The 15,101-nt window shown below is 44.7% G+C and overlaps 2 protein-coding genes across 5 annotated transcripts in view; one reads left to right on the top strand and one right to left on the bottom strand.

The window, feature by feature from the left end:
- macf1b (microtubule actin crosslinking factor 1b) overlaps window positions 1–15,101 on the bottom strand; it is a 44,360-nt gene that overhangs the window by 12,533 nt on the left and 16,726 nt on the right. For 3 of the 4 annotated variants that reach the window (XM_029738022.1, XM_029738019.1, XM_029738020.1), the window contains exons 3-21: window positions 15,020–15,076; window positions 14,661–14,831; window positions 12,180–12,346; window positions 11,899–12,058; window positions 11,684–11,768; window positions 10,797–11,041; window positions 10,444–10,563; window positions 10,098–10,205; window positions 9,764–9,982; window positions 8,990–9,193; window positions 8,232–8,463; window positions 7,686–7,912; window positions 7,370–7,492; window positions 7,168–7,269; window positions 6,518–6,619; window positions 6,163–6,327; window positions 5,747–5,902; window positions 5,405–5,602; window positions 4,938–5,066 (exon numbers count right to left, since the gene is read on the bottom strand). In XM_029738022.1, the coding sequence (XP_029593882.1) occupies window positions 4,938–5,066; window positions 5,405–5,602; window positions 5,747–5,902; window positions 6,163–6,327; window positions 6,518–6,619; window positions 7,168–7,269; window positions 7,370–7,492; window positions 7,686–7,912; window positions 8,232–8,463; window positions 8,990–9,193; window positions 9,764–9,982; window positions 10,098–10,205; window positions 10,444–10,563; window positions 10,797–11,041; window positions 11,684–11,768; window positions 11,899–12,058; window positions 12,180–12,346; window positions 14,661–14,831; window positions 15,020–15,076 (2,970 nt within the window). The remainder of the gene's footprint in view (window positions 1–4,937; window positions 5,067–5,404; window positions 5,603–5,746; window positions 5,903–6,162; window positions 6,328–6,517; window positions 6,620–7,167; window positions 7,270–7,369; window positions 7,493–7,685; window positions 7,913–8,231; window positions 8,464–8,989; window positions 9,194–9,763; window positions 9,983–10,097; window positions 10,206–10,443; window positions 10,564–10,796; window positions 11,042–11,683; window positions 11,769–11,898; window positions 12,059–12,179; window positions 12,347–14,660; window positions 14,832–15,019; window positions 15,077–15,101) is intronic. The other variant, XM_029738021.1, reaches the window with a different exon arrangement.
- Window positions 1,441–4,551, top strand: LOC115177334 (nuclear factor 7, brain). Its single transcript, XM_029738023.1, has 6 exons — window positions 1,441–1,879; window positions 2,914–3,009; window positions 3,100–3,330; window positions 3,434–3,456; window positions 3,533–3,660; window positions 3,776–4,551. The coding sequence occupies exons 1-6, from the start codon at window positions 1,487–1,489 to the stop codon at window positions 4,294–4,296; spliced, it is 1,392 nt and encodes a 463-aa protein (XP_029593883.1). The 5' UTR covers window positions 1,441–1,486; the 3' UTR covers window positions 4,297–4,551.

A 15,101-nucleotide genomic window follows, 5' to 3' on the forward strand; every position in this document is an offset into this window, starting at 1 on the left:
AAGGCCTTCAACTGACATGTGTCTTCCGCATTTAACCCGACCCCTGAGAGGGGCGTTTAAAAGAGACACTAAAAGAGACTCTAACACACGTGTTCGAGTTTGGCGTAGGCCTTGTGGTTTACGCAGCGGACTCCTTGCAATGGGGGATTGAACACTGCTCAGCATCCACTATATCCACTCATATGCAGTACGTCTCCCACTTTCCTTTCAAACTGATATATATATTATTTTTTTATGTACAAAATATTATTCTTTATGTATGCAGTCAAACGGCCATCTACTCACTAGTTACCATCCACCATAACTGCGCAGCACAGGAGAGAAATAGCCTATTGACTAATTGTCATCTTTTTGCAAATTGGTTGATATGAGGCTGCAATAAATGTGACACCGTTATACTCTATTGATAACAATATGGAATATGCTCTCGGAGCCATCGCCATCAATACCTTCCGTCTCTCCAGAGTCTGTGCAGCAGGAAGGAGCTCTACAGCACAGTGGCATTGTGACATCGAACAAAGAGGATGAGGGTATTTTGGGACAGGAACTGGGTTCTAGCACCCGGTCCTTTCCCAAGAACCCTTGGGGAAGTGCAAACCACACTGACACACTGTACTGTCAGCTCCGTAACACCCTGAGAGTGGTGTGAGACTGGTGGAGTGGTCCCGATGCACTCCAGAAGGCCTCTGTCACTGAGACTAGTCCCAGGGAGAATAGTAAGAGAGAACACTATGTCAAACTGCCTAAGCTCATTAGAACCTAGGGGGATTGACAGCCATCCTCAGCCCTAATAAGGCTCCTAGCTTCCTGGCTGCCTGGGAGGGAGAACATTGGACAGTGTGAGATAAGTAATTAATCACTAAGCCTGTGTCCATCGCATTGCCTGCCTGCCGCTCCATCTTAAAGAAAGAGAGAGAGAGAGAGATGGCAGACAATAACGTTAAGTTGAAGCTCTTGGAACTCCTTGCTAATAAGATGAAAGCATACCTTGGGACAGGTTTACTCTGAATGGGATTCACTGTGACTTTTTTCCACCAGATTTTAAAGATAAAATGTTACATACTGTATTACAACAGTGTCACGGGGTGACCATGTCTTTATGTTTACGCCGTTTTTAAGCAATACCTTCATAATTTCCATGTCTTCACAATGTCTGGAACTTACTGACATCTAGTGGTAAAGAGGTGTGCTCACATAGGCAAAAGTCCTCACAAAATGTCAGTTTTTGTTGTTTTATGTCACTCTAATAGTTTGTACAATATTTTGCCTTTGATAATTGTTTGCCATATTGCTATAATCATAAACAGTTGACATTATTTTCCAAGACTGAGTTTCTGCACGGAGGCAGAGTGAGATTGGTTTCTGTTATGTTTCTTGGTAACTCGTGGGAGGAGTCCATTTCAATCATATTAACATGCCCTTTGATCCAGCCACAGCTCACATCGACGTGGAAGGAATAGCACAGACGATCCGGGTGTGAAAAATAATGGCGGCCAGTTTGTCTCTCTTGGAGGAGCACCTCTCTTGTCCCGTGTGCTGTGACATCTTCAGGAACCCTGTGGTCCTCAAATGCAGCCACAGCTTCTGTGAGGAGTGTCTGCAGAAATACTGGAAGGATATGGAGAATCCGCTGTGTCCTGCATGCAGGGCAGAGTGTTCATCTGAGGAGCAGAGTTTAAGCCTCGCCTTAAAGAGTCTCTGTGATTCCATACAGAAGGGGGGTGAAAAGATCAGATCTGATAACTGCCGGCTGCATGGAGAGAAACTTCAAATCTTCTGTTTCGATGACAAACAGCCCATCTGTGTTGTCTGCTACACATCAAAAAAACATAAAGGTCATAACTGTTATCCCATTGAGGAGGCTGTGCCTGATTTGAAGGTGAGTCCATTTTGTAAACTTTTTGTTTACTTTGCTTTCATTTAACTGCCAATGTATCTCCCTCAGTGACGAAATAAATGTCTTAATCAACGTTATTTTGTGAGTTGAGTGGATTTTGAGTTGAATTTGAAAAGGCTTGTTGCGTAAAATTACAAATTCATGTTTGCCTGTGGAAGGCAATGACAAAAGACATTGCACAAACGCACTTTCATCTTTGAAGTTGACGAGGAGAGCACAGCAACCAGAGAGGAAACCACTATCTACTCTCTTTGGCAACACGATTTCCCAACGTGCCATCCGTTGGTCTTGTCCTGGACCCGTATTCAAAAAGCGTCTCAGAGTAGGTGCCTGGCTCCCAAGTGGATGGGCCTATGCCCTCCCAGGCCCACCCATGGCTGTGCCCCTGCCCAGTCATGTGCAATCCATAGATTAGGGCCTAATTAATATACTTCAATTAACTGATTTCCTTATATGAACTGTAACTCAGTAAAATTGTTGAAATTGTTGCATGTTGTGTTGATATATTTGTTCCGTTTAAATTATACACCGGATAGGTGTGATGAAATAGTAGTACGGCTTGGGTATTAGAACCAGCGACCTTTCAGTTACTGGCACAAGGGGTAATATCCTGGCTCTATGCACATATACTGTTCCCCGAGGGGTTCAGTCCTTAACACTACCTTTCCAACTATTTATCCCACTATCCCTTATTCTGCATCTGTCTGAATAAAGTACAAAACCCTTCAAAAAACGTAGTTTTTAAGTGTATCAGGGGAGAGCCCAGCTTAGGTTAGAGGGCTTCAGATTATTCAACACAAACAAATCAAGGCAACCAACCAGCTACAACACAATTTCTAGTTACATTTGTTGGTTGAGCTAATATGCCCAAATGTTGAGCAAACTAAAAACGCTATTGCAGCTGGTTGCCTAGATTTATTGAAGCTGAATCAACACATATATTTATTTTTTTACAGTGTGACAGAGTTGTGTAAAAAAAAAAAAAGATGTGTTGATAATTATCACTTCCAATCTAGAGTGAAATCCAGGTTGTGGTTTCCACCTTGAAGAACAAACTAGCAAACAAGAACACAGCCAAGATGGGTCATCAAAGCTGGGAGGAGCACATAAAGGTAGCTATCGTAATACAATTTAAGCAACATACAAATTGGAGTGAGCATTTGAGCAATGTTGAAAAGTGAGTTTAATATTTTCTATTGTAGGGCCAGGCCCAATGTGCAGAGGAACAGATAAGGAGGGAGTTTAAGAAACTCCACCACTTCCTTGACGAGGAAGAGACAGCCAGGATAGCTACCCTGAGAGAGGAAGAACAGCAGAAATCTGAAGTGATGCGAGGAAGAGCTGAGGCATTGGCCAGAGAGATCACAACCTTTTCAGAGACAATTGTAGTTATCGATAAGGAAATGGAAGTGGACAATATCACATTCCTCAAGGTAAGGGGTCTGTCAAAATGTTTCAAATCCCATTGCTGTGAAACTATATCTCTCGCAGTTACCTGATATCAAAAGTGACGTTTGTCCTCGTTCTTTTTTATAGAACTACAAGGCCATACTTAACAGGTAAATCAATAAAAAAATATCTAAATATCTATATTATTTTCCATTTCACTGACGCCATCCCTTTTTTTCCTCATAGAGCCGATTGCACATTCCCAGATACTGCAGATACTGAGGTAGTATCAGGAGCACTGATTGACATGGCCAAACATGTAGGATCTCTCAAGTTCAAAGTTTGGGAGAAAATGCTTGAGTTTGTTGACTACAGTGAGTGCACCCCCCCCCCCCCCCCCCCCCCAAAGTGTTTCTCTACTGTGTCTCCCACCAATATAGTTCAATATTAATATACAACATCTCTGCACACATCCCTACATCCCTATAGCTCCTGTGACCATGGATCCGAACACAATGTCCACTAAGTTCACCCTTTCTGATGACCTCACCACTATGACATACTGTGACGAGAGGCAGAGTCTCCCAGACAATCCCGAAAGGTTTCTTAACGTAGGAGTGTTGGGTTCTGAAGGGTACAGTAAAGGCACACATTACTGGGACGTAGAGGTCGGAGATAACGACAACTGGATCTTAGGGGTAGCCAAAGAGTCCTATCCACGCAAGACGGAAGTCAAAATGGAGCCTCAGAGTGGATTGTGGATCATCAAATACATCAATGGGAAATACAAGGCAGGTATACAATCGTACGTCCAGATCAAGGTAGATGAGAGCCCACGAGTGATCCGAGTACAACTGGACTGCAACAAAGGGGAGGTGAAATTCTTTGACCTCACCAAGAACACTACCCTGTGCACCTTCAAAGACAAATTCACTGAAAAGATGTTCCCATACTTTAACAGTGGAAGTGTGATTTGCCCACTACGCCTTTTAGGAAAGGCGAAAAACTAGTTAAATTGCCATGGTCAAGTGAGGACATAATGTATTACCATATGAAATGATGTAATGACTTTATGTACTGACTAGCTGGAGGGTTGTGAAGATAGTTTATGACTCAAACTCCATGTAATTAACAGTAAAACGTGCCTTTCATAATAAGACGCACTGCCATCTCAGAAGTAATGAACAAGTGTTTTAAGCAGTTGATACAGTATATAAAAACATGTAATGTCAGTAATACAAATAAATAATATATGTAATTTTCAATTGTTCCTTCCTAGTCAGTCAACTCACACTTGAATTTACAACTTCAAAGAAAAAGTTTGAATTAAAGATATGAACTAGTAGATAGGGTTATCCAGCTATATAGATATCACTGTTGCTCGATGCCACACTGTAAATGTGCATACTCAAAGAGTAGGTTCCTCTGAGCTGAGGCAAAACCTTGTAAAAAAATCATACAATTACAATACACATTGGGTTTTAATGAGATACAGTTGGATGGGGAAAGTGTTCTCACCCTATATTATTATGAATCTCTGAACTTGGATATCATTTTTTTTAATCAAGGCACAGGACAGTTTCAGTGGGCAGTTACTAGATAGGTTACTGCGGTGGGGTAGAGTTGGTGTGAGGTGTTGGGTTGGCCTTACCAGATGTGTGTTGAGCCTCTCGCTGGCAGAGTCAGGCATCCCCCACACTGTCTTACTGGAGGACAGCCTCAGGTCTGTGTTCTCCAACCACTGAAGAAGGTCCTGGATCTCCATGGTAACATCTTGGACCTAGGGTAGAAAAAAATAAAGCAATACATTTCTGAAAACCACACTTATAATAATTGAATAATCAATCACTAATCTGTTATGACTGCATTATTTCTTATTTGACTAAGTCTGATTCAGACACTGACCCCTAGAGGGCACAACAGAGCAGATGATCATTCAGTACGGTGGACTAATGATATCGCAATGTTGGGAGAAACCTAATAAGTAGCTAGACCTAAGACTTCTAATAAGTGTGGCATCTCTTTGCGATAGTGAGTGAGAAAGAGAGATGGAGGGATCATGAAAAATAACCTTTAACTTGCCTCTTGGTCTATTCCCCATTCCCAATCTCTCCTCACCTGACTGAGGTTGTTCTCCAGCTGTAGCTGTCTGCGCTCTGTCTCACAGCGGACAAACTCCCAGCGTTCGTTCAGCTGCTCCAGCCGCGGGTGCAGACCGTGAGGGCTGTCCCCAGTCCCCACCTCCAACAGGCCCCGCCCCGCCTGGTTCAAAGACTCCACAGTACGCACGTGGGACATGACGTCATTACGCAGCACCTAGAGCGGGGAGGACATAGTACATGCATATCCAATATATCCAATAGTATCATCCTTCCTCAAACACACACACCCATAGGTGTCAGAAGCTTTGAAATGGCATTGATCCCAATAAATTGTGTTGATTCATTTCAAGTCACGAACCTTGTGTTTGGCCAGCTCTATCTCGCATGCCTGCAGGTCGATGCTGATTGGCCGACTGCACTGGAGGAGGTCGGCTGTGTGGGAGAGCCAGGTGTGCAGCTCATCCAGAGTGTTCTGGAACTGACCCAGACCCAGCAGGGCACACTCCAACTGATGCTGCAACCACAAGTAGTGAAAACACATTAACATTGTCCGACCTCTTCAATAACATAACCCTAGCCATTAAAAAAAATACTGAACAGGCGTCGGTTTCCTGAACACAGGCTAAGCCTTATCCTGGACTAAAAAAACATCCTCAATGGAATTTCTCCATGGAAAGTGCTTCTTAATCCAGGACTCGGGTTAATCTGTGTCTGGGAAACCAGTCCCAGCCAATTGAATTCCACATATTGATGAGTGATTGAGTGTAGTCTGACCTGTCTGCTGACGGTCTCTGCCTCCAGGCTGTCCCAGCGCTGTCTGAAGTCACACAGGGGAGAGACAGATCCGGGACGCTCAGAGCCTGGAGACAGCCTGCACACGAAGCGGTGGTTCAGGCTCTCCATCTCGATCTTCTTCTGGTACAGCTCCCGTTTAAACTCCTGAGGAGAAAGGTTTCATATACTTTACAGAGCTGGCAACGTAGAAAGAACTGTCAGACAGCAAAATACTCAAAGGCTTCGTGACAATTGCGGAATGTCTTGCTTCTTGCTCCCATGATAAACGATTGGTCTGAGTTTAGAAAAGAGTGGGAGCTCTTCAGTATGTTCTGTCTGTGTAGAGTAGACTCACCTTGAGATCACACAGCTGCTCTTTGACTGACTCCAGGTCAGTTCCTACCAAGAACTCCTCTGTGGATCTCAGCTCTGCTGACTTGAGCCACTCGAAAAGCCCCTGTGGAAAAACAAGAAACGGATTGTTTTTATACGATTAAAAACGTCATTCATTCATATACGCACACGTTTGTGTCACAAGAGACTATGAATAGTTGCTATGGATTTTGAAGTGGTGAAATAACTTCCATGTTGAACAATGAAACATGCGATCCTGCTGACTTGTACAAGTGGCGACACTGAGGCTGGCTTCCCAGACCTCGGGCGTAGACTGTGTCTCTCACAGTTAACACCATCAACACCATTTGTTTCCCACTGGCAGGGAAGTGCACAGTCTGTCAGTTACTCATCACCAACATTACAGGGAGCTAGAGTCTGGTTTCTGCCATTGCAATTGACATAAAAGACTAGTGGAGGTCTTTGTTGGTTGATTGCCACTGCACTGGGGAAGTAAAGAGGTGAAGCGGCAGCCAAGCAACGCTATGTGACAATACGGATATGTTAGTGACCAGCTCCCACACACAGACACGCACAAACGCATTCACGAACGAACGCACGCACGCACTACACATGTATGCACGCACACGCACACATACTGTACACACGCACCTGTATGGTGTCCTGGTAATGTAGAGCCATCTGTAAAGATTCCTCCAGCTTCTTGTGACACTCACTCCAGAGTTTACTCAGGTTGTTCCATGTGCAGTAGAGCTATGGAGTCAGTGATGAAGTTGCTTAGAAACACATTGGAAAATGATTGTCTTACAGAAAATGAATATTAAAATGAATGTTACCTCCTCTCACTCCTCACCTCATCTAGGCTCTTGGTGACATCGGGTTTGTCTGTATCCCCACATGCTGACATCAGGTCCATTCCCAGAATGCCAAGCGTGTCCAGCTCCCCCTGTAGACTGTCAATGTCCTTCCTGAGTGTCTGTAAGGTGATATAGCCAGGGGTGAGAGACCCCACAATGGAATCGGTAAGAAGGGAGATAAATAGAAGCAGGCATCATAAAGTACATTAGTTGAAATAGATCGTCTTGGATCGTCTTAGTACCTGACAGAGGACGAAACAAACACCTGACAGAAGATGAAAAAAACACTACAGCTCCACCGGCCACAGTTACCTGCATGGTCTCCAGGCTCTGACGGATGGTCTCTGAGTCTGTCCTACTGGCGTTCAGGTCCAGGACAGCCTGTTGGGCATCGTTCAGGCCGGCCGTCACGTCACTAACATCGTTCCAGAACTTGAGGGCCAGGTCCAGCAGGTTGAGCAGCCAGCCATCTCTCTCCTGAGCCTGCTTCTGAGCCTCCTCCCACAGCTGGGTCAGGCTGGAGACCTGCTCCTGGATCGCTAGGGAGAACACGGAACACAGTCAATATAATACTTTGCGTTTTAGTCATTTAGCAGACACTCATACACATGTCAACCACATATCACAAACATTGCAAGTCACAGTGACATCTCTGTGTTTTCTCTCAAATTACATTCTCTACACACTCCCAGCAAGCAAAACACCTGCTATGTATTCTCCCTCTCCAGATGTCGGCTGCTAAACAGAAAAGCTCCATATTGATTGAAACAACTCACATAAAAGAAAGTTACACACCCTTTATACTCCCAACCGTTTAACGCAAAGAACCAACATTTCGGCACTTTGTGACGAGTGTACCTGTACCGATGGAGGCGTCCCCAGCTGCCAGCGTGTTGGCCAGGAGCTCGTCAGCCTGGGTCCGGACACTCCCCAGCCCCAGCTCCAGCTTGGAGAGCTCAGCCAGGGTGTGCTTGTTGTCCTGTAGCTGCTCCTGGATGCGTGGAGTATGGCCCTGCAGAGAGACTGGAGACTGCATGTGGCCAAGCAGACGATCCAGACTCTCTCTAATCAGTGTCATCCTCTCATTCAGCTACAGAGACAAGACACCATTGTGTTACTGTGTGTATGTGACGGCCAAACGTTTACATGTGTATAGTCTATTCTCACAGTATGCAGTGTCTGGCGAGACTGCTATGTGTTCTGTATGTAAGTATACATGTACCATGCGTGTGTGTGGGGGGGGTGCGTGCGCTTCGGGTGTGTGTGTGTGTTTGTGTTGCACGTGTCTTTTTTTTATTATAAAAAAAATTCAGCCGTTAACCCTTATTTTACCAGGTAAGTTGACTGAGAACACATTCTCATTTACAGCAATGACCTGGGGAATAGTTACAGGGGAGAGGAAGGGGGATGAATGAGCCAATTGGAGGCTGGGGATGATTAGGTGGCCATGATGGTATGAGGGCCAGATTAGGAATTTAGCCAGGACACCGGGGTTAACAACCCTTCTCTTAAGATAAGTGCCATGGGATCTTTAGTGACCACAGAGAGTCCGAAAGACAGTCTTCATGCAGGCTTGCGTGCGCGTGTGTTCATGCAGCAGTGTGTGTAGAACTCACCTGTGTGTATCTTGGCAGGGACTCTTCCAGCAGATTGGCAGCCTCTCTGACCCTGTCCCTGATGGCCCTGTGCTGCTCCTCAGCCTCTGTGGCGCTATGACAGAACTCCTCCCCCTGGGCGGGGCTAAGCTCTGACAGACGCTTCCCCAGCGAGCACAGCCGTGCTATCAGAGGTCTATGCTCTGCTATGGACTCCCTTAGGTCCTAGGTGAGAAACGGTTAGGGGTCATAGAAATAGATCCCTAGGCACATAGATATGGGTTGTACTCATTAGGGCACACAGTAGTAAAACGTTTTTGAAAACTAAAAGGACAGTTTCTTATTGGACAAATTCAGGTAATTCCTCCATGTTTTCTTCCGTTTGGTACCTAAATGAATATGACCCAGATAACTTTTGGGGCATGGTAAAGGCATTGTAGAGTGCACTTAAATGGCTATGTTTGAAAAACGAGGAGTCTCGATTCTATCTCTGAGAACCGTTGAAGAGGAAAGATAAAACGGGTCACCTTGTCTCACTTTCCATTGACTACCTAGGAGAATAGAGATGTCTTTATGTACCTGTGGGAATGTTCAATGTTATCCTTTCAGGAAGTAGATTAAAGTACACTAATGAACGGAGCCAAAAAATCTACAAGGGAAGAACAGTAGAACAGCACATTTGAGCAGAAAACGGAGGGGGAGCTATGAAGTCTAAAAGGGCATCATTGTTGAACGGGGAGAAAAAAGACGGCAAAAAATGAATTGTCACTCAAAGGCAGGTCTCTGCTACAGTACCTGTAAGAGGTCCTGTTGTTCTCGGAATGCCTTGTAGCTAATGGTGCTCAGGGAGAGCTGGCCAATGAGCGCTTGGGTTTCCTGTAGCCATGGTGACACCTCAGCAAAGCCCTCAGTGAACTGGACCAAGAGGGACTGGGCATGCTCCAGCTGCAGGACCACATGGGAGTTGGTGGCTGACGTGGTGTTGCATTGTTCCTGTAAGGCATCCAACGGGGTCTGGGGAGAAAGGATGACAACAGCTTTAACGTGACCTGTATGCTAGTAGCTTGTCTCATTTGTTTGAACGTTTTATATTCAGATGACATCATGGGTAAGATGGTACAGTATGTACCTGCAGATCCCTTATTTCGCCTTCATCACCGTATGTCTGCAAGATTTCAGCGATCTTCACCATCTTCTCAATGTTGAACTTGTGTTGCAGAATCTCCACTGCAAGGATCTTCATGTACACAACACACAAAAGCATGGCATATTTTACAATCTAAAATGAAGGTCATGTAAAACACTGTTCAAACACACAAGCCTTTGCAAACCAAGAAATATTTTCAAACTTCACACATCACCAGACCTCTATACAAATCTACATAGCATATGTAGAGGTGGATGAACGGGCTTGTATAGGGTCGCCCTAAGGGACAAAGTAGCTTTTAACATGTAGTTCCAATGGGTCTCTTCACCTTCTGTTCATAGAGTTGGGCAGAGATAAGCTCAGGCTCCAGAGTAAAGGCTTTGAGTTGCTCCAGGCCCAGGGCAGTGTCTCTGAACCAGGCCATCTCCTTCACCACAGCCTGCTCCAACTGACAATCAATAACACACATATGCAGACAGGTCAACAAAAGGTTAACAAAAGTACACATTGCTGTCTAGTTGAAATGTGTGCAGAGTTCCTACTACTTCATCCTTATCAGAAGACTATCAGAATTGACTAAATGCGCAGGACCCAATGAGTAGTCGTGACTGGTGGGTAAGCAATCCATCAACCTCATATCAATTATGTACACAGGCGATATTGCTAAGCCCCGCTTCTTACCCTCTGTCTCTCTGTAGCACAGAGCACCGTGTCCCCCCCTCCAGTCTGCCCCCCAGCAGGTCCCAGCAGTTCCCTCTCGATGCGGCCCAGCCACAGGTGGAGGTCTTCCTGGCTGGAGGTGCAGCGGCTGGATGCCTCCAGGGCCTGCTCCAGTCTCTGCAGCACGTCACCACTGGTCAGGCTCAACACCGAGCAGCGTATCCTCAGGCTGTCCACACGCTCCTGCACCTGCTGGGCTTCCTCTTCTGTGGGGACCACACCAACAGAAAGACGTGTAGGATTAGCATGTTGCTACACTTAGCATGTGGATCATCTTAGCATTTTGGTGCTCTTAACATGTTGCTACTCTTAGCATGTTGGTACTCTTAGCGTGTTGGTACTCTTAGCATGTTAGTACTCTTAGCATGTTATTACTATTAGTATGTTGGTACTCTTAGCATGTTAGTACTCTTAGCATGTTAGTACTCTTAGCATGTTATTACTATTAGTATGTTGGTACTCTTAGCATGTTGGTACTCTTAGCATGTTGGCACTCTTAGCATGTTAGTACTCTTAGCATGTTAGTACTCTTAGCATGTTATTACTATTCGTATGTAACACAGGAAGTTGGTGGCACCTTCATTGGGGAGAACAGGCTCATGGTAATGACTGGAGTGGAATAAGTGGAATGGTATCAAATACATCAACCACATGGTTTCCATGTGTTTGATGCCATTCCATTTGCTCCGTTCCGGACATTATTACGAGCCGTTCTTCCCTCAGCAGCCTCCTGTGGCATGTCGCTTCTCATGTTGTTTCTCTATGTAAGTCATCTGTTGATGGATTTTGTGTATTGGTAAGGGTAAACATTTACAAACGCATTGATTTTGCAACATTCATTTATGTACCTGAAATCTTCTCCTTGAGGTCATGACCGCTCTGTTGAATTTTCACCAAGTCAGCGTTTTTCCCCTTGATCTCTTCCACCACAGCCTGAGGGGTATTCCAAAAATATGTCAGTCATTTTGTGTCAGACGATTTCTCCGCCCACCAGCCTCCACTGGTATATAAACATGCAGTATATGGCACAGGGTATAGGCCTGCATACAGAAGAAACGTATACCTTGGCTTCCTCCGTACCCTCGGGGAGGTGTAGCATTTCCCTCTCAAAATTGCGTAGCTTGGCCAGGTCCTGCTCCACAGAGATGAGCCATTGCTGCAGGCTGTCCACCCTCTCCTGGAAGAGCTTGGCCCTGGGCAGGATGAGCTCCAGATTGCCCCGCCTGTCAACACCAATACACAACACCCATTACATTACAGCTCAGCCCACGCTGCCAACAGCATGATAGCATAGCATAGCATAGCATAGCAAAGCAAAGCAAAATAAAACATAACATAGCTGACCTGTTCACTGCATCTACCAGTAAGGCCTCCCATTTGTGTCTGAGCGTGGAGAGCTGGACCCTAGCCTGCTCCCCCTCCTCCCCTGGGAAGGCCTCTGCCATATGAGGGCCCTCCAGCATCATGGTCTCCATACTATGCCTCCGGTCCTCCAGGAGACGCTGCAGGAGCTGTGAGATGATAATGGATACTCAGCCATTGCCTTATTGTTGTTATGACCAGGAGTTTTACCTGACCACAGTACCTGACCAGGGAAAACGCCAAGTCTTACTCATTGTCTTTCTGATGGTGAGACTCATGGATATTTTCTCAGTGATAAAAAGTCCAAACCTGTGATAAGTCGGGGATGGGCTACTTTGGAACAGCCAGCGTAATCTTACAAATGCTTGAAAATAGGCTACAACTATTGAGAAGTGAAGTGTAAAGCCAGAGAATATCTCAAATAGACGTATTAGGAGTTAGGACAACCCCAGCTCAGACGACTCAGGTCTTAGCTGCAGAGAGTCATTGCTACTTGCTAGCCCTGAGAATGTACATTTGGGTATACAGTATGTGCCTTTTCTTGTCTCTCCTGCCTTTGTGTGAGTGCAGTGAAAGCCCCATCTCAAGTGTCAGGCCTGCATTGTGAGGAGCCAGGCAGGTTTCACCTCACCCGCTGTACTCACAATGGGCGCTGGTTCACACTGAAAGGTGAATGGCTTTAAAAAAATATATAATAATCCTAGGAATTGTAAGAGTGAACCTTCCCTATTCAGCCCTGAATACAAGGGATTTCACATAATAAAGGGAGCATTTGACTATTTCCATGATCTCAGTGCCATTTTCCATAGATAAAGTATCCTCATGCGATTGATCAAACATTATAGTTACTTAGCCATGGGTGCTGTGTGTAAGTTTATATATTTTGTGTACCATGTTGTAAATTACAGTACCAGTAAAATGTTTGGACCCACCTACTCATTCAAGGGTTTTCTTAATTTTTACTATTTTCTACATCGTAGAATAAAAATGATGAAATAACACATATGGGATCATGTAGTAGGCAAAAAAGTGTTAAACAAATCAAAATATATTTTAGATTCTTCAAAGTAGCCACCCTTTGCCTTGATGACAGCTTTGCACACTCTTGGCATTCTCTCAACCTGCTTCATGAGGAAGGCTTTTCCAACAGTCTTGAAGGAGTTCCCACATATGCTGAGCACTTGTTGGCTGCTTTTCCTTCACTCTGCGGTCCAACTCATCCCAAACCATCTCAATTGGGTCAGGTGATTGTGGAGGCCAGGTTATCTGATGCAGCACTCTACTTATTGGTCAAATAGCCCTTAAACAGCCTGGAGGTGTGTTGGGTCATTGTCCTGTTGAAAAACAAATGATAGTCCCACTAAGCGCAAACCAGATGGGATGGCATATCGCTGCAGAATGCTGTGCTAGCCATGCTGGTTAAGTGTGCCTTAAATTCTAAATAAATCACTGACAGTGTCACCAGCAATGCACCCCCACACCATCACACCTCCTCCTCCATGCTTCACGGTGGGAACCACACATGCGGAGATCATCCGTTCCCCTAGTCTGCGTCTCACAAAGACACAGCGGTTGGAACAGAAAATATCAAATTTGGACTCACCAGACCAAAGGACAGATTTCCACCGATCTAATGTCCATTGCTCATGTTTCTTGGCCCAAGAAAGTCTCTTCTTCTTATTGATGTCCTTTAGTAGTGGTTTCTTTGCAGCAATTCAACCATGAAGGCCTAATTCACGCTGTCTCCTCTGAACAGTTGATTTTGAGATGTGTCTGTTACTTGAACTCTGTGAAGTATTAATTTGGGCTGCAATCTGAGGTGCAGTTAACTCTAATGAACTTATCCTCTGCAGCAGAGGTAACTCTGAGTGTTCCTTTCCTGTGGTGCTCCTCATAAGAGCCAATTTCATCATAGCGCTTTATGGTTTTTGCGACTGCACTTGAAGAAACTTTCAAAGTTCTTGACGTTTTCCGGATTGACGGACCTTCATGTCTTAAAGTAATGATGGACTGTCATTTTTCTTTGCTTATTTGAGCTGTTCTTGCCATAATATGGACTTGATCTTTTAGCAAATAGGGCTATCTTCTGTATATCACCCCTACCTAGTCACAATACAACTGATTGGCTCAAACGCATTAAGATGGAAAGAAATTCCAGAAATTAACTTTTAACAAGGCATACGTGTTAATTGAAATGCATTCCAGGTGACTACCTCATGAAGCTGGTTGAGATAATGCCAAGAGTGTGCAAAGCTGTCATCAAGGCAAAGGGTGGCTACTTTGAAGAATCTCAAATACAAAATATGTTTTCATTAGTTTAACACTTTTTTGATTACTACATGATTCCATATGTGTTATTTCATAGTTTTGATGTCTTCACTATTCTACAATGTAGAAAATATTAAAAATCAAGAAAAGCCCTTGAATGAGTAGGTGTGTCCAAACTTTTGACTGGTACTGTACCTTCTGCTCTTGCAGCTGTGCTTTCACCACTTTGACCTCTGAAGATGGAGGCTTCTGATTGGCTGTCAGCTCCTCTATCTCACAGACCCAGGTCAACAGTGCTTCCAGGGATTGATGGAATGTTTCAGAATCTGCAAAATCATCTCTCAGAGTCAAGGCAGATCTCGTTCCCTGGGGAGAAAGAGAGCATGACACAGCATTAACACTGTTTATAGTAACTCAACCGTATGAAACCATGGGCACCATGGAACCATTCTGTAATATCGGTGTTACCTTCATACTGTGCAGAGGCGATTGAGATAATGCTAAAATAAGTAAATCACATTAAAAAAAACAGAGCAATGCACTGGATATCTTACCCTCCAACGGTCCAAGCTGGAATCTTGGTCTGAACTAGAATGTCCATCGCTTTGCAGCTGGGATAAAAATATAAAAGTCAAC

Source organism: Salmo trutta, chromosome 37, assembly GCF_901001165.1.
Source record: "Salmo trutta chromosome 37, fSalTru1.1, whole genome shotgun sequence".
In the NCBI taxonomy this organism is placed as follows: Eukaryota; Metazoa; Chordata; class Actinopteri; order Salmoniformes; family Salmonidae; genus Salmo; species Salmo trutta.